Below are 18931 nucleotides of genomic sequence, written 5' to 3'. Positions count from 1 at the left end.
CATACATTGCCATTAACCTTTTTTTTAAATTTTTTTTTACCATAACTGAGCACATGACGCCACACACAGCTGCTGCAACAATGTTCTGTATTGATACTTAATCATTAATGTTTGGTTCTGTACCTCATTGTTAACTATTTATCTATGATGAGTCATATGTTTGAGCCAGAGCTCCAGGTAGATAAACTGAGAGAGAATCCCTCTGAACTGACCCTCAACTCTCCCTGAAACAGTGAACCTTTGTCCTCTCTGTGTTCCCTAATAAAGGATGCAGTGAGAGTGGCGCTCACAGACAGTGTGGTACAGACTGTATGCCAGAGGGAGTCTGCTGCTAAATATTGAAACTTAGGTGTAATAACTTTTGACTTTTAGATTTTCTCTGCATTCTGCGAATTCTCTTTACACCTTGTAAAATGTTTTTATTTTCTCAGTATCAAAGCAGCTCTGTGCTGCAACTACTGTAGAATTACTTCATGGTTTGGAAAAAATTTCAAATTCCTCTAAGTTGTTGCTGTGATCAGGATGTTTTTCCATGCACTAGCTTAGCACTAAATAATGAGGTACAGATGCCTGATTTTTCTTCACTTGCTGCCAAAGACCTGACATTTTTCTGGCTAACCAGGAGTTAAAGGAGGTTATAAATGGTAATAAAAGGAAGAGTGATATGACTACTCAGTCTGATAGATGTTTATACACAATTTCTTATCTTAGTAAGGGGGAAAAAAACTCAGGAGTGATGTGCAAATAATTTCTTGTTTGGTATCTTGAAAAATGTATCCCACACTGTTTATCATCAGCCCTTACAAAAAAAAACCTTCAAAAAAAAAAACAACCCTCCAAGCACAACTCCACACAATCACTCTCAGCTTGGAGATTGAATCAGTTCACTCTGTTCCCTGATACCATTTTCCTTGTTTGATTTACTTTTCCCAAGGTGCATTCAGTGAGCCAAAGTAAAGCCAGTTCAGCAGTCTGTGCTCTCTGTTTGATAGAGCCGGCATACAATACTCTGAGTTTAAACTAGCTTAAACAAACAGTGTAGGGAAAAGCAAACAGTCAGAGAATATCAGTGGAAAACACTTCAGGTAAAAGTCTTTTTCTTCGGTGGTGTGATTTAAAAACTTAACTGGAAAATTTACAAATGCCACACAAGTTAAATATTAAAATAAAATTTTAATAACAAATTTAGAATTTTGTCATCGTCTGGCACACAATTATACTGAGAGACTGCTTACAGTCTCTTTAGGCATTCGATCTCCACATTTATTAGTAAACACATCACATAGTTTAATCATTACAGTTATTATTTATTCATATCTTTTGCAACATGTCTCCATTTCAGTATCGTAGATATCAATCGCTGTCTGAACGTCCAGTGACTAAAGGCACTGCATGCTGTTTGTGGCACCACTCTAAACACTGAGATTTCCATTTGGCAGTAAACACATGGCCATACAAACGTCATCACAATGAATATGCATCTGTTGCATCGTACACCTCACATAATAATCTGCTTTTTACATTACTAAAACATTACATTACAGTAAAAAACAAAAAAGCAAATACACTAATATTTAAGACAACAATAGTTTATGACACTTGTATCATAGCATCTTTAAGGTTTGTCCACTGGCATCAGGAAACTTTCACTTTGGTAGAACATTCTCATTTAGAACTAAAACTTAAAGGTCCCACTGGTAAAAACACTCACAGGATCCATTAAGGTGATGTGGATCCTCATAAAACATCTAATTACATACATAAATAACAATTTATCAACCTGTAAATGTATTGGGGGGTATGTCTTAAAGTACCTGACTATTAACCTGCTATTAAAAAGCAAAGGATTAAACGATTAAAACTATTAACACACCAGTTGTGGACCACTGACCTCATCAACATTTGACTGAAAATGATCTACCAAAATGAGCTTCTACTTTAAGGCTTCATCGCATTTACACAGACATATAGTTAAAAGTGACAAACTACACTTCTTCTGTTTGCAAGATGAAGTGACGTTCTTTCACAGCTCAAAAATTGCAAGAACATATTTTACACACTTAAACATACACTGGTAGTGCAAGTACCTGATTGAATTTCAATAAAGTTGCCTCTAATGCTTTTTGTACAAATGAGTATGAATCGAAGCAAGCAAAACTATACAACAACAAAAAGAGCCAAGTCACATTAAAAACAACATTGAAACCTTACTGCTGTGTAGCAAAACCTCTCTGTCTCTGTTTTCCCAAGTGCGTAGGGGTCGCTGTCATGACTACAGTGCGTTTGCATGTACGGTTTAGGAATTTGGGTATGCAGAGGCTCGAAAGATATCTAGACAGTTCACTGTGATGAGCGCGCCAGTCAGCTGCCTCCACTGTCTGGTGGCAGGGTTTTTCATTTTGTCCAGGACCAGGTGCAGATCCTGGATCATGTCCCTGTAGCTGTCTCCATAACGCAGACTCCAGGAGTACAGGAAGTCATAGGCGGGCTTCCACATTGACTGAAACGGAAATAAGGAAATAAGACGTTTGTAGAATAAAATCCACATCATATTCATCTACTATACATCTGTCTCACGCTGTTTCCATGTATACTGTAAAACTTACCTGGGGACCCACTTCTCCGCTCTTCCCTCGGTGCGGGGCCTCGTAGCCCGCTATCTGAGCACTGGAGAGTTTCCCCATCTTCTCGGCGAGCTCCCGCCATCGAATTCCCAGCTCCACAGCAGTGGACAGAATGACTGTGTTCTGAATCAGCGGAGCCACAAGATTCACTGAGTCCATCTTCAACAGACCCTATGGGATAAACACAGAGGTACACAAAACCACGGGAGGTCAGGGCATACCATCTGTGAAATTGCTGTAGTGGATTGTGTGTATGTCCATTATTTTGTAATTTGATGTTGTTCTTATTATTTTTAAATGAAAATATTCTCTTTATTTAACAATGTGAAAGTATAAGAAAATCCTAGAGTACATTGTTTCACTCTACTTACCACCATGAGTTCATGCAGAAACTTTTTCCTGGTCTTCTCAGCGTGGCAGTCTTCTTTCAGCTTTTCCAGTACACAGGCCACTTTATCAGCCTCATTTTCAGCGCACCTCCGTGTGATGGTGTCCAGTGACAGGTTTCTGTACCCTAAAGCATCAGAAAAACCTCTCCAGCTGGTTATGTGTTCGGTGACCAGCGTCTGGATGGCGGAGTACATGTAAGTAAGCTTCTTGAAGGGCAGCGTCATGTTGTCCAACAGGACCTCTGTGGTGATCTGAACGCCCGTGAAGTCAATCACTTGGTCTCTGGTTATGAGCTTGACGTTTTTGCAGTGAACCAAACCAGTCCTGCCTCGGAGGAATCCGATATACCACTCCTTTACTTTTGAGTTACCCACTGACCTAACTGTCTCTCTGGACAGGAGCGCCAGAGTGTCCCCCTTGAAATACTCCAGGAGGTACTCCACACGCGGCTGACGGAGAACTGACTTTAGGGCGACGCCATACCACTGTAGGTTCACAGGTCTGTCTGTGAATTTGGGGTATTCTGGAACACTTTCCTCGGGAATGGGTGAGGTCCTTGCCATTTCAACCCGCTTTTCTATCTGCCTTGGCATTCGCTTTTCTGATCGTATGGGGGCAGCGGGAGGGGAAGGCACCTGAAAATGCGCAACAGTTTCAGCATTTGATTCCTTCACTTGTAGATCTAATTTAAAAGGAGTCATTTCTTTATTACTGGCACAAGATAACGCAACTGGTAGATGCAAAACCGTCCCTATTTTGAGCTGACTTTGTCTCACTTCTTTCAGTTTGTCCTCGGGTCGGAGTTTAAACATGGAGTCTGTGAGGTTGATTCCGACATGCAGGTTATTCACTTTGTCCGCTTTAAACCCATGTTTTCCCCAAAGCTGCAGCACAAGCGGCGGCAGGCTTTTGTTTCCGCTGCAGATGACTGAAAACGGAAGCTTTGGGGGAATGTCCTCATGACAGCAAACCACTAGCACAACCTTGAATGACGGATGGATGTACCTGGGACCATAAACTGCTACTGTGATTTGGCGGTCAAGGTAATCCCACACTGACGTGGCAGGGGCCTGGAGTGCAGAGGCCTCTGCGACAGCGATAACATAAAAATGTGTCTTCAGGTCGTGGAGCTTCATCTGCATCATATTCTTGTAAATGTAACAGTTGTTCACTTTGAGATAAGGTCCTTCTCTCTTGTTGGACACCATGCTGACCACAGTCGTCATCACCTGACTTAATGGGTCACTCTTAACCTTCCCAGATAGTTTAATGTCCAGAGAGATGCACTCCCTTGTGTTGATGTTGCTGAGAACCACCTCTATGAGTGGACTCATGGTTGTCATATAGATGTTATTGAGCCCAGGAGGAGGGTCCAGCATCGCTTTCAGAGTAACTTCCTGGATTTCTCCAGGAGGAACATGGCCTTCTGGGATGTGGATGCTAATTCCTGATTCTGGTAACTGTACCGAGCCTCCAGCGTGGCCAATCTTGCAGATGACCTGAAAGCCGGTGGCCTGGGTCTGAGCCCACCCTGGACTCTGGCTCATCAGATTTAAGTCCAGACATGAGCGTGTTAGCTGCCTGTGGCTCAGCCAGGCCATCTTATAGGCCTCTCTGTCGTTCTTTAGCCACTCGAAATCTGGGTTCAGCACCGGCCCAGGCGGTTTGAAGCTGTTTGTCCGTTTTGGCGTTTTTCTCTCCAGATCATCCAGGATGTCTGAAGCACTCCTCCATCTCCCAGATCTGTTGCTGACTTTGCGTTTGCTCTCCAAAAAGTTCCCCACGTTGCCCTCATCTGAAGATGTGCTGATGGCGTCATCGTTATTTGTGTCCAAACGCTTTTCATTGTCTTGTTTTACATTTGATGTGCTGGAAATGTGTTTGTCTGTGCTGCTGTGTACAATGTCATCCAAGAAAGGATTTGATCCAGAGAGTTTGTTCCAAAAGGGATTTTTTGACTGGGATGAAAGTGAGACTTCTGGCTGTAAAAGTGGCCATTCGGAGTTCTGAGTCATTCGTGTCTCATACCCACCTGTGAAAATGTTAGAGTTTGGTTAGTGTGTCTGTAAACATTAACAGCAGGTCTTCACAGGCTGCTTACGTCTCAAACTGAGAATTTTACCATTCAGGTTGTCACTGGTTGAAACACTGTCGTCCAGATCAATCAGCGTCCCCTCAGATTTACTCCGCATTAGACTCCCGACACGACGAAAGGACTTAGCTCTTCCAGCTGCCATATTGTCATCTGTAAATATAAAAAACTATACAGCTTTAATTTCTCTATCCCCCTCCTGGCTTTCCTTGACATTACCCCCTAAACTATGCAAACAGGCACCCTGAAGTAGAACAACATTAATAACAAATATACTGAATAAATATCATAATCCTACTTACATGCTAATAGAACTCATCTAGAGCTGAAACAATCAGTCAACTGATTGGTTGATCAACAGAGAATTATTCTACATTAATATCAATAATTCCATAAGTCATTATTGAAATAACTTCACTGAATACAGCTTCTCAAATATGGCTATTTGCTGGTTTTCTTAGCCTTCTGTCATAGTAAAATGCAGATATTCTGTTCTTTAGACAAAACAAGCTATTTGAACATGTTCCCCTCAGTTCTTAGAATTTGTAATTTGCATGTTGCACACATTTTACAAAAACATTAATCTCCTGAATGTAAGAAGACATATATTATGACATGACGTGACACATGACAACAGCCAATACCTGTACAATAAAAAAGACACCAGAGAAAAGTTATTGTTCTGCAGAAAGCCTGAGGCTCTCTGTGCTGAAGGAAACATAGCTGAGACAGAACTCCTGTTTGTTACAGGAAAGAGTTGCAAAGCATCGAATAAAGCCTGAACTCTTCAGTCTGTCACTTGTTTGCGGAAAAGGACACTACCCATTCATGACTTGTCACAGTGAGTCAGTCATTAATAATGTGGTTTCTTACACCAGTGCACAAAAACAGGTTGGTCTTGTCAAGCCTTTGACACAGTAGTCGGTTCACTCAGCGCTTCTTGCTATGATCAAAGTGCAGTACCACTGTACTACTGACAGTAAAATGTCTATTCTGATGAAATATTGCACGGCAAACTCATTTACTGTGCCCTGTACTCTGATTCGTGTAGTACAGCAGCCCACTCAGTGATGTGATCACAATCTTTGTGCATGTTTTCTTTTTCTTAAACCAGCTGAAAATAATCTCAAACAAATCTGACGTCCATTATTAACCCAAACAAAGCAAAAAAAACAAAACAAAACAAAACTCAACAACACAGATTCAGACTTAAAACCTGTGAGCTCCAGCTTCACTAACCTCAGCTGCAACACTCACTCTGACAAGTATGAGCGCCTGAACAGGTGTGTACCTGTTCTCAGTAGTTACACATTCATAAAGCATATCCTATATAGGCTACTTCCTCTTATGAACATACATCAAATACGAGGAACGAACATAAAGTTTACTCTCACCGTCGTCATGAGATGGTTGTAGTTAAGCTTCAGCGCGTTGGCAGGAAAACAGGCCACTCTACTATCATTTCCACTGCTTTCTAGGGCGTATCTACGAAGCTCGCCTCCTCAAGTTACAGCTCTTTAATCTGTTTGCTCTCAGCCACGGAGCATTTTGGGACTGGAAGTTTAAAATGATACAGGAACCCCGGCGGAGGAGTGGCCTCTCGGGGTTAGTAACTACAATACCCACGGTGCACCTCTTTGTTTACGCACGAGACTTACAACACCTGAAACTGAGCGATACCTGTGGTTTCGGCCGGAGTTTGAGGTTAGTGAGATAAGCGCGTGCTCAAAAGCCCACATGCTACTAATTCGACGAGGAGACACATAAGAAACAAGGTTAATTAGCACAATTAGCATTTAGCCTAAATATATTATATTTTGAAATAATATAATTGAGAATTCTGCAACAAAAACAGGTGTTTTTGCTGTTGAAGTACATTAACAAACCGGATATAACAAAAAAAAAAAAAAATTAAAAATTAAATAAAAAAGCTATGTATCATAGCTGGTCCTCTGCCATTCATTTGCCACGTATTTCAGTAACAGAGGTTGTTATTGATTTTACTGTGTCATTATCACTGCTATTTTGAGTGACTGTAGATCAAAGCCAACATGAGCTGAGAGGCTAACAGAGCTTAATCTCATCATGGACTCGAGTCATGTTATCTCTCTGAACAGGTAACACACATTTGCTGTGATGAATGCCTGAACAGATCACTAATAGACACTGTTACATCACATTTAATCTTTATAGAAATAATGTATCAGGAGAGCACTATTTCAGGCTGCCTACATCTGAACTTTTGGCGTTTTGGCTCACAGTTGCATATCAGAGTGCATGAAAAGTTGTAGCCTTTCGCTGTCAAATACCCCTGGCTGTGGGAGAGTTTTACTGTTTGTACAGCAGCTGTTATCTTTGCTGATGAATGTCCGTGCTGAAGTTGAGGGCTGTTGTGGTCTTTGGATGCAGGCCCTGGCATCCGAAGGCAGTTCTCAAGGAATGCCACTAAGCACCCTTGAGGAGATTATGAATTTTCATGTAGCAAATCTGGTCAGTGGCTGCAGTAACCTGGACTTTAGCATGACTAATAAACATCCCCTGCTGCAGAGGTGAAAGCATTTTGTGAGATATATGATTGAGCATAAAGCCCACTGAATGCTGAAATGTGACTATTTTTGTTTTTAGCTAAGCGTCCCACCTTTTTACATCATCTGTTCTGACCCAGAGCTGTGCATGCATGATGCTGGTGTTAAATAATACACGGCGGACAAAATTTGCATCCTCCCACAAGCTGTCAGAACACTTAACACATTATCAGCTCTCAGTCAGATAATTTCTAAACAGAAGACAGATGGGTGAGTAAATTCTGCTCTCTTGTGGCTGTTTCGGGAACATTGGTGCGATAAGGCCGGATAAGTGAATTTATTTTTATCTTCAACAATTCCCATGAAAAGACCAAAACCACCAGCATTCTCTACTAACAAGCACTGCCTGTGCATCCAAAGCCTGATATAGCTTATTCCTCTTAGGGTTCCCCTGTTCTCCAAAAACTATAAAAACACATCTACCTGTCTGAGAGAGGTTTGCTAAAAACATTGTAAAGGTAGAGGGGAGAAATCTGAAATAACGATAACAGGCAAACCAACAAATTGTTGGATTCATTGACAACTCCAGACTTGTTCTGTAATAAAACCGGTATTTTCCATCAGATATTTTAACATGTCGCATTAAGAAAAGCACAAGTAGAAATAGTAAAAGTTAATTAAAAGTTAGCCACTGTCTGTTTTTATTAGTAACACCTTTGGTTTTCCTACTCTGACAAGTCAAAACGTCTGCTGTGAAAACGTTTATCACCAGCGGAAAGACGTGCAGTATGAGGTGCAGCTATGAGTGAAATGTTAGTGATTGTACATATTTGTACAAGAGTAACTTTTAAACATACACAGTATGTTGTCTGTAAATATGAAAGATCTTTATTGAAACATAGAATTGTGTGTACATAGCATTTTATGCAAGTACACACATCAATTTATAGTAAAGTACATTATTAAGTACAGTTTTTAAAAAATACTTTAACCTCTTCAGGAAAATGAGCCATAGTCTTTTGTTATTTCTTCAATCTTAATACTGTTAAAGTGAAATTTGTCGCAAAGTACAGATGATTATATGATATGGACTTAACTTTAACGCTGGGCCCCCACTGCAAACCTTGGGGAAATGACTTTTAACAGAAAGCACACTTTTGCGTGGGTCCTGTTCATATCTAACTTCACAGGCGACATTTGTCTTATTTTCTGCAGTGAATTAGATTTGAAGAAGATGTTATGTGTTTGTTTGGAAAAAGAAGAACTATTCTGTCCTATTTCAAACTTCACGTATAGGTACACGGTTAATTTAAATACTCTGCAATTCACAACACTTGTCATTTCAAATTCAGGAACAGTTTTCATCAAAGCCTGGTAATCTCAGCCTTTGCATAGAAACAGATTTATAGATCTGTATGACTGAAAATGTTGTGATTTTTACATTTCATTGGAGTTGATACTGAGAGAACTGATGTACAAACCTGTTTTCAGTCCCTGTGTGATGAAATGTGTCAACATCAAGTTAAGAATGGACACATTTAAAATAAGGCTTAAATTTAGAAGAGATGTCTGAAACCTACATGCTGGTGCCACTTGGTGGAGCCATTTCTCCACCATTCATCTGGTCCGACTTTGGTGTTTTTTATTTTAAAATCACAGAGCGGACGTCTCATCTGTGTCTTGTAGATTTTCTAACCAGTAAGGAACTCTCTGTACTACTGTCTGAAGCAATGACTCTGGATGTTTTGGTGACAACCAGTACTCCAGTTATATTAAAAGGCCAAAATAAAGCAGTTTAAAACTTGTTATATGCTGTAACTATGAGCTGATGGAACGCAAACACAACAACATGTATAAAAAGGTACAAAAACCTGGATTCAGCTCCAATGAAACCTTCTAGTGTCCAAAATAAAGTCTGCATCTTTCCTAATATGCATCAGTAACATTATAGTCTAATCCTGCCGTAGTGATGAGGGCTGCAACGGAAATTTTTTTCATTTTTGACTCATCTAATGATTACTTTCAACTATTGGGTGCATAAAACACTAGACATCAGTAACAAAAAGTCCATCACAATGAACCAGAGTCCAAGTTGTCCTCAAATGTCTCTTTTTTTTTATCTGACAAACCGTCCAAAACCCCCGAAATATTCAATTTACTGTCATTTAAAGCAAAAAGGAGCAAATCCTCGTATTTGAACAGCTTAACAACAGCAACAAATGTTTGACATTTTTGCTTTAAAATAGCTAAATAAAATAGAAACAGATGATAATGATAAATAAACAGATAGAATTATCAAAATGGTTGCAGACAAATTTCCTTTCAAACGACAAATTGTTGCAGCTCTCATTCGGATATTTTATGCCATAGATACATTTTGCAGGATAGTCGCCTCCATCCAGTAGTTGTCAGAGTGATAGAAAAGCTTTGACTGACCTGTTTGGGAAAGTTTAGACAAAAAAAAACTCTTAATCTCTAAGTAGATGTAATGAGACTCGTGTTCTCCCCACCAAGGTGCTCGGCTCCGGCCTTACCTGCTGTGGGAACCTTCATCTTGAGGGGAGCAGTCTGCCTCTTTGTTGCACAAATGAACTGGGAAAGGGTTTGATGAGGAATGATGACCACACTGAATGAGATCATGTCTTTTAATCTCAAGTCAAGTGCTTATTCTGGTTTATGTTGCATTTGATCAACTTCTGAGTGGAGTCATCCTGATGTCATACGTGTTTTTATTTTTCACTGAGGATGATCCCTCAGAAGTTTTTTTTTTGACAAAGAGAAGTATGATCTTTGAACATGCAAAGAATATCAACTTGTTTATTTTTGTTATTTGACTCTGATATGATGAAGCTGGAAAACCTGTAGAGCTTCTTTTAGTGTTTCAGTCTGTAGATATTCAGTGATGAGACAGGTGAAACGCCACCTGTGACATAAATAAATCTAAATTGCTGAAAGTATTGTGTAAGGGCGCCTCTGTCAGTGTTGCAGCAATTACTGTTAATCATTTTCACTAACCTCTTAACTTTGTCAAATTGACTTTCCCAGGAGATTGGTTGGTTTGATGACAATGACAGTGTGGCTGGTGGTTTTAACCACAAAATTGGCCACGGTGGCATCATCGGTGAGAGGTGTTACCACAACACTATGATTTGCTGGTAGAGCCAGAAAACCTAATAGATCTCATCGTATCAGTGGCAGCTGGCGTTTCAATGTAGCCTCAGTCAAGATTGTGATTCAGCTTGAATTTCAAACACCACCTCAAAATCACCTCTACATCTAAATTTCTGTTACCCAGTTATTTCTCTTTCATGTTTTCTAGGTGACCGGATCAAAGCTGTGTCTGGCTGCCAACACACGGTGTGCTCTAGCTGTTATTGTGGCCTTCATCCACAGTTGGCAGCTCACCCTCCTCGTCCTGGCATGAGCGCCCTTCCTCTCCGAGGCCAACTTAATTCAAATGAGGGCAGCGGCGGGACATTCCTCTGAGGACCAGGTGATGCTGGAACAGTCTGAGAGGGTGTTAATAACATGACAAAACAGAGACGTGCACGCCGAGATGTTCGGCCGAAACAACTCTGTTCATTTTTAATGATCACTTTTTGACTTTTTATGTTTGAATCGGGGCAATTGAAAACTACAGGAAATTATGTCTTCTCTCAAATGTTCAAAGACACAGATACATCACTTCACACATTTTAGTAGCATTTTAGCATGTTATTTAGTCTCAGGCCCAGGAACTGCCCACTACTTTGCCAATAGTTTAGTCTTCTTTAATGTGAGTTCCTCACTCTCACCTGGAATTTGAAAATATTAACACTAAATCTTGAATTGAAATCACCAAAAAACCTAATATGTCATATGCTAAAGAGAAAACTTGACTGCATAACCAAGTTTTTCATGTCCTTTTCTGTGTGAGTATATTTTCTTCCATGAGTGGTGAACAATCCTTTAGTCTTTTCTCCGACTTAACTGAAACAAATGAAGTAACACAAAAAATGCAACTATATCTTGTGGCACCAGAGTTAAAACAAAGACAAAATAAAGCACATTTGCACCTAACAACCATATATACCGGTTAGATAAATCTCTGGCTATAAATAGTTGCTATTCTGTGAATATTAAAAGTGGAGGAATTGAGTATTTTTTTGTAATTGTAGAAATCCACCTTCTTTTGCTCCCATCAAAGTGTAACAGTGCTGCAGGCCTTACATGTCTCTCAATCCAAAACGCCAGACTGCTACAGTGACCCAGCAAAGGCATATTGTCTTTATTCTGCACTGCAGGTCCAGTTTTTTTTTTTCCCCCACTGATGTTGGCTTGGTTTCACTTTTAACTGTGACTATTGTTCCTGTAGCATTTTCTGCCTGACTGCACCGCCGCTGGATAAGAAGAGAGGAGGCAGGAGAAGAGGACACAAAGGTGGAACTAGACGTGGACGTGACGTTGGGACCAGCTGCAAGCTTCATCCCTCTGAGTATGTATGTGTGCATGTGTCTGCACTTCTACATTTTAGTGTGTGTGAGATGATAAAACTGATGAAAATATACAGAAAGAAGGAAAACAGGCAACCAAATGTTTACCATTATCATCGTGAGCGTCTTTCAGGAGCGTCATGTGGAGAGTGTGTGAGCGATGGACACAGAAAACTATCACTCTATGTTGTCCATATTAAAGTATATATCTCCTAATAATGTGGGACATCATGGATAGTGTCCAGCTGTGCAGCTGAACTTTTAGCCTCGCAGTACTGGACAAACAGTTAGAAGTGTCACACTGATTTGATTCACAGCTTTCTGAAATAAGTCAGAATAAGCTTTCTCAGATAACATCAGAGTCCCAAAGCACAAATTGCTCAGGGTAAGTGGATGAGTGTTGGACTTGAATTGCTGCTGGTTGATGGTGGAGGCGCTAGATGGCGCTACGAAGCTGTGCATTAAATAAACAGCAGTCTAAGAGAAGTTTGAGAGGTTGGCTGGCTTTAGTTTACTCTTCACGGTAAGCTCAAGAAACAGAAAACACAATCCTCTAAATATATATATGTATAATAATCATAAAGATGCATATTTTCCATCTTTTGCATTTGTGTAACACAGTTTAGAGGAGGATGTGGACGTCAGTGCGCACACGGCCATGTGAGTTTAGTCGCGTGAATTTGACGCGTAAAAACCCCAGAAACAAGAAAAAATAAATAAATAGGAAAAACTGGGGTTATCTCTATTATTATATAGAGCTGACAAAGGACACAAAACACCAGCTGCCTGCGTAAATGGAAAAAAGCCTAATTGTGTGACCTCAGACAGGTGTTTGAATCTGAAATACACATTATTACAAATGACAAAATAAATGTTAAATTAAAGATAAAGGAATTGTTAAAGATAAAAAAAAAAAAAAGTTATATATTCTGGAAGCTTACACTGATCATTTTGAAAGTGGGTAAAAGGCAAGTGATTCAGTCAAATTAAGCTCGAGCTCAAAGGGACCAAGGCTCCTCGCCACAGACAGATCTTTTCTTAAATTCTATTAAACCATTTAATTATTTACAGACTGCTGTCAATAATGTTAGCACGTAGCCTACTACCTGTAAACACTAAACCTGCTGCGCATTTATCAACGACACAATTTGGAGTCAACAAAAGGTTTTCTGTGTTTTGGAGGAATGTCCGCTGACCAAGAAAGTTTGATTACAAAGTCAAAAATAAAAACGTAGGAAATTATTGCTTCAGAATTTTGGGAAAATCTAAATTAAAACCAAAAGAGAAAATATAGTGCGTACATTTGGAAATACAAATTACTGGCTATTTATCATATAATTGTCAAACACTAACAAAGTGGTGGGTTAACACAATTAGGCGCGTTTGACCTGCTTTGACTTCGGCCCCAGACAAGTTTCATTATCAGGCTCAGCAGAAAAACTGACTTAGACACGGAATAATGTAATTTAAATTAAATTCCTCTTTCTTTTCTATTGTATCTTTAATTTAAACCTATGTTCCATTTAATTCTGTGAATCTATTATTGAAATTTGAACCAAAAATTTGGGGGTGAGGCCTTGATCTTGCTGCAGGCCCCTTTTCTCCACTTTGGCCTGAAAAACGTTTAAAACCACCGACTGTTCACGGGGTTCAGTAAACGCAACACCTGTATTCACACTCACATTCACGATAAAAGCACATAATGTGTCACAACAGAAAATCTTAAATCGCGGGCAACCTGATAATCACAGACTTTCTGGTCTGCCGTCCAAAAATAGATCTCATCGACTCAACAATCAAACAAACTGAGTCGATCAACTGCTTCTGAATTCATACTGACTTTATTGAGTGGCTTACATAAAAAGCCATTCTCGGAGGAAAAGAAAATACCATTGTAAAATTAAAATCACTTTACAACATGCTTACTTAAATTAAATGAGTGGGTAAACAGTAAATGATTTCGAAACCTTACAAATAAATTCAAAGTGCGCCTAATGATAGACCCCTAAATACAAGAAAACTCGTGGTTAAATATAACTCCCCACAATACATTTCATATCATGTCAAAGAAAAATCCAAGTACATTTCCGTATATTTTCAAATATTTACTAGAGTCCATATACAACTAGAAATACCTATACAAAATCGTCTCCTGGACAAATACATTACTCACCTTTACATTGAGCTGTAATTATTCTAACCTACATTTCTCATTATTTACAACACATTTTGCAGCAAAGTGAAGCGTAAGTAACCTCGACTGGCCTACTTACAAACTTGGCGCACATACTGTAGGCTGTGGAGTGAAAAGCAACGTGTGACATAAACCTACAACTGCTCCTCCATTATCAGACGGCTGATGGGATCACACAGATATTAAGGAAACTATCCCGTCCCATGTCTTACCATACTCCACAGGTTTTTGTTCCTACCGAGCAGTCCATTCTCAGGGACAAAAATCATTATCTCCTGCTCGATAATAAAGTGCCACAGTTTGGTTTTGAACAATATGTAGAACAGCAGTAGCACAACTTTGCAGGCCTCCGTTTTTCACAGCAGTGTTTTTTTTTTTTTTTTCAATAGTTTGTGTCTCAGACCCTGGGAAATAAAAACATCAAAGAAGAATAATTCAGGGTCAGACTGCAAAAGAAGTTTCAGTTGTGCCCTGATCCAGTGTGCCCACAATAACTGGATTACACTTTCACACCGCAGATGTATTAATGAGAAGTTTCTGATGGTACAGCTATGAGATTATGCAATTAGTAGTCTCAAACACTTGGAAAAAGTCAAAGAAACGTATAGGCCTATTTTCTCATCAAATGACAACACTCATAATGAAGCATGTCGCATACACCAAAGTATGTCCACTTTCATGTCCTCTCGGACAATTCCAACACAACGCTTTGTTGTTTTAAAGTTAGTTTTTTTTACTTCACTGAGGTGGAGTTTTAGAGGCCGTTCATGCCCACTCCCTGGGTTGACTCGGGTGGGTGCAACAGGTCGGGGGAATGGCACGGAGGGCTTCCCGGCGCGCTGTGCTCGCTGTCGGTATCACTCCCCCTCTTCCCTCCGCTGCCCCCGGAGCCAGAGCCGGCGGATCCCCCGGCGGTGTGAGTTTTTACATGTTTACTCAGGTGATCGCTACGCATAAATCTCTTGTTGCACACCGGACATGCGAATCTTTTCTCCCCGGTGTGTGTGCGTAAATGTCGCTGGAGCTCGTCGGAACGCGTGAACCTCTTCCCGCAAAAGAGCCAGTTGCACACAAACGGCCTCTCGCCGGTGTGCCACCTCAAATGCGCCTTTAGGTGCGACGTTTTCCCGTAAACCTTCCCACAGCCGGGGATGTGACAGCTGTGGAGGCCTTTTCTCCGGAGGCTGGCGCCCGCCGGTCCCAGTCTCTCCGCCTCCTGGCAGTTTGGACAGTCGCAGGTGGCTCTGCCCGAGTACCGCCGGGCAGATGACCTCGGAGACCCTGCTAAAGATGCAGGTGGACCCCCGGAGAGCATAGTCCCCCCTGCCCCGGCTAATGGAGAGGGGCTTGAGTCCGGATAAGAGGATAACACCGGCTTGAAACCGTCCATCAGGTGCTGGCCGGTTGTCAACAGGTGCGGAGAGGGACTTGTGCTGAACGCAGAGTGACTTAAACTCGAGTAATCAGAATTATATCCGCCCAGAGGAGAGTGCAGGGACGTCTGGAGTCCACCGGAATGTAAGGACGTTTGTAGTGCTGCTCCATTAGGGTTTTGAACGTCAATCCATCCCGCTCCCACATCCCACCACGCAGAGGCTCCGGTGGTCCCAACCTCTCCTGTGGGGATACCGGGATGAGACGATTTGAACCAGGACTCGTAGGGATGCGCAACGCTCATCCTCGGATAGATGCCCTGCAAGCTGTCCACTGAGGTGTGCACCTTCGAGATGAAAACCGGCTGGTGGCTGGATTCTTGGGAGCTGCTCGAAACCGAGGCTTGGAAAACAGAATAATCGTTTCCAAAGTGGGAACTAGGCGAGGTGCCAGACGTGAGGGAAAAAGCGCTGGATCCGCTGGAGCTGTTGGTGCCGAAGGAGTCCGTGATGCCGGGTCCATTACGGGACACCCCGAAGCCGGACAGGCCGGATCCGAGGCTGCAGCTGCTCGCAGAGGCTCTTTTCCACGGGTGGAAGCCTTTTCCAAAGGACGAGGAATTATCCGAAATTGTCGACGGTGAAGGGCTCGGACTCCCTATTTTGTTACATGTTGCAGCTAACATGGCTAAAGGAGTCGATCCTAACCTCGGCTCCTCCTGAAAGGACAAGAAAAGCTGTGAGTCACTGGTCAGTCTAACAAGTTTAACAGGCTCAGCACAGACATTTGAACGCAGCATTTGGGTAAATCAGCAACTTGTTTCCCAGCTCTGATCAGATGTCTAATAAGCTTTTGGGTTTCACATTTCTGAAAGTTAAGAAATCATTCCAGCAGATTATTATCACCTCCTACCTGGACGAACAGAGAGTAGACAACTGAAATGCGGCACACAGCGATTACAAACGCATGTCAGACGGGACAGCGATGAAAACATGCGTGTTTTGAGCACCGGCACAAACTTATATCCCGTCTACAGAGCCTCGGCTTTCTCACACGAACCGCTTGCTGAAAATGTAACCGACGCACTGCCTTTGCTGCTACTTTGCCTCTGCTGTAAGTTTAATCCCCCTCCGCCGGACAATGACAAGAACTAATTAAACCAGTAAGAAAGTCCTTTCGACTCACCCCTAGAAGTGAAGTTGCCATCACACAAAAACACTGCCCTCCTCAGAGGATCTTTTTATATTTATGAATCAGAGCACTGTTTTTTTAGAGGTGTGCAATACAATGATGTGTTCCGCCCATTCTTCCACAATTGTAGGCTCCTCTCCGGCTTTGAAGTGCCGCTGTGACACGGGCGACCAATCAGCGGCTCCGTCCCGCCGCACGGCCACATACTACCGTGAGGTCATCAATAGAGCGCCTCAGACAGCTCTCCACCCTCCTCCACCCCCCACCGCCCCCTCCATAATAAAAGACAGCGGAAGGAAGGTAAAGTTAAATGAGAGTGAATTAGGAAGGAGGAATTAGGGGGCCACTTATTGAAATTTTACAGAACATCACGTTCCATAAATTTCAAGAAAGCGGGATGTTGCCCTGCGCTTGGTGGTGTAGTGGTGGATAAAAAGGTTTGGCGAGCTATGGCCACAACATCACCAAACGGCAAGAAAAAAAAAAAAACAGCCACCACAATACTGTAAATATAATTAAACTCCCATTAATGGAACGTATTTGTTTTGAAATAGCTGTAATGCTCCCTGCTGTAGAAAACGTGATGTAAACTCCTTTTCTCTATATATAAACGCGAGTTAAAGTGTAACTGGGTCAAATCCACTCCATCCTGCTCCAATGTGTGTGTTTACAGGTTTCAGTGCAGGACTTCATCTTTTTAAGCTGCTCAGGTGTGTTATTCTACAAAAGCCTCACCGTGGGGGTTATTTTCCCCCTGCATCTTCCTCATATTAGAAACTTATTCCGGCTCTGGTAGAAACTACCCCGCGGGATTTTGCACGTTTTAACTTCTTAAGAGTTAATATACACAAACTATTACACGAGGCACAAAGGCTGCCTTGTTCTGGTAGTGGACCTATATTACACCGCCTCAAACTTTCACATTACTGTAATTGTGTTCAATTATCTTAACAGTTTTGATTAAACCTGCTAGATGGTGCATTCCGGCGCATTTTATTATGCTCCATATTAGTCTAAAACAACAGATGATGAAGGAGATGATAGATAGATGTAGTTGACTTTTTTTTTTCCAGCCTCAATGTTAGAAAATTCAAAAAAAGTAACATTTTTTCAAAGATATTGGCAATACAGAGAATGCTGGTGCCGCAGGTTAACTGAGATTATTTATTAAAGTAAGTGATTGCTCCCTGTGTCAGGCTGAAAATAAAATGATAAGCTGGTTATATTGAAGAGGTTCATCACTTTGCCCGCTGACATTTTGTTAAATCTATAGACGAAGCTCCTGTTACATAATAAGAACTTGCAGGAAAAACGTGTGTTGAACCCTGGGACTCTCTGTGGGCGCTATTAGCATGCAGTGTGCACTGGGAGCATAAATTTCATTTGAATTTCAAATTTAATAACGCAGGAGGTTTTTAATCATCCGCGGTTTTATTTGTTTGATATTAACATGCTTATTGACCGGGTCTGTTGACCAGCTTGGTCATTACAGGACAGGGAAAAGTTAATTAAAACGACCAGGGATTATTCATCACATCATCTGCCTAACCCATGTCGCTTCCTTTATTACACACCGTGATAGATGGACTATCTGATTAATTCTTGTGTTTCTAGGATTGGACAACAGCTTTTTGGATTAATTTACACCGCTTTACCTTCAGGCGTAAAAAATGAAGGAGCGTAAAAACTAAAACAGCCGAAATTATTCATAATGCTGCACAGTTAAAAAAAAAAAAAAAAAAGAAGTAACATTTAACATGAAGTTATATTAATTATTATTTGTACTACACATGTGTTATTTAGTTGCCAAGATGTAGAGACAATTTTATCAATTTTTATTCAATCTCTATGGTTGTTTTAAGTCATTCTTTAAATGTGTGTCCGCTTGTGTCGATTTAATTATTTAAAGGAGAATGAGAAAATCACGATGAGCTTATATAAAAGGAAGGACAGATTTTAGATAACCGAACAAAAAAAAAACACACATTCACTTGGCTTATTGACGTTGGAGATAAGAAAGAAACCGTATCGATCTGTTTTCTGCTCATTCATTATTTTATTTCCGTCAA

The 18931-nt window shown here is 41.0% G+C and overlaps 2 protein-coding genes across 2 annotated transcripts; both read right to left on the bottom strand.

The window, feature by feature from the left end:
- Positions 1-1251: 1251 nt before the first annotated feature.
- Positions 1252-6586, bottom strand: macc1 (MET transcriptional regulator MACC1). The gene is made up of 5 exons (XM_070835581.1): positions 6501-6586; positions 5137-5259; positions 2996-5046; positions 2607-2795; positions 1252-2500 (listed from the first exon to the last, which is right to left on the bottom strand). Exons 2-5 carry the CDS (start codon positions 5249-5251, stop codon positions 2297-2299), a joined length of 2559 nt encoding a protein of 852 aa, XP_070691682.1. The 5' UTR covers positions 5252-5259; positions 6501-6586; the 3' UTR covers positions 1252-2296.
- An 8465-nt stretch (positions 6587-15051) lies between these two features.
- On the bottom strand, positions 15052-16877 carry sp8b (sp8 transcription factor b). Its single transcript, XM_070835807.1, has 2 exons — positions 16857-16877; positions 15052-16389 (listed from the first exon to the last, which is right to left on the bottom strand). The coding sequence occupies exons 1-2, from the start codon at positions 16875-16877 to the stop codon at positions 15052-15054; spliced, it is 1359 nt and encodes a 452-aa protein (XP_070691908.1).
- Positions 16878-18931: the final 2054 nt, after the last annotated feature.

Source organism: Pempheris klunzingeri, chromosome 8, assembly GCF_042242105.1.
Source record: "Pempheris klunzingeri isolate RE-2024b chromosome 8, fPemKlu1.hap1, whole genome shotgun sequence".
Taxonomy (NCBI): domain Eukaryota; kingdom Metazoa; phylum Chordata; class Actinopteri; order Acropomatiformes; family Pempheridae; genus Pempheris; species Pempheris klunzingeri.
The sequence above is the reverse complement of the archived record's forward strand: the minus strand, read 5'-3'. Positions and strand labels throughout refer to the sequence as shown.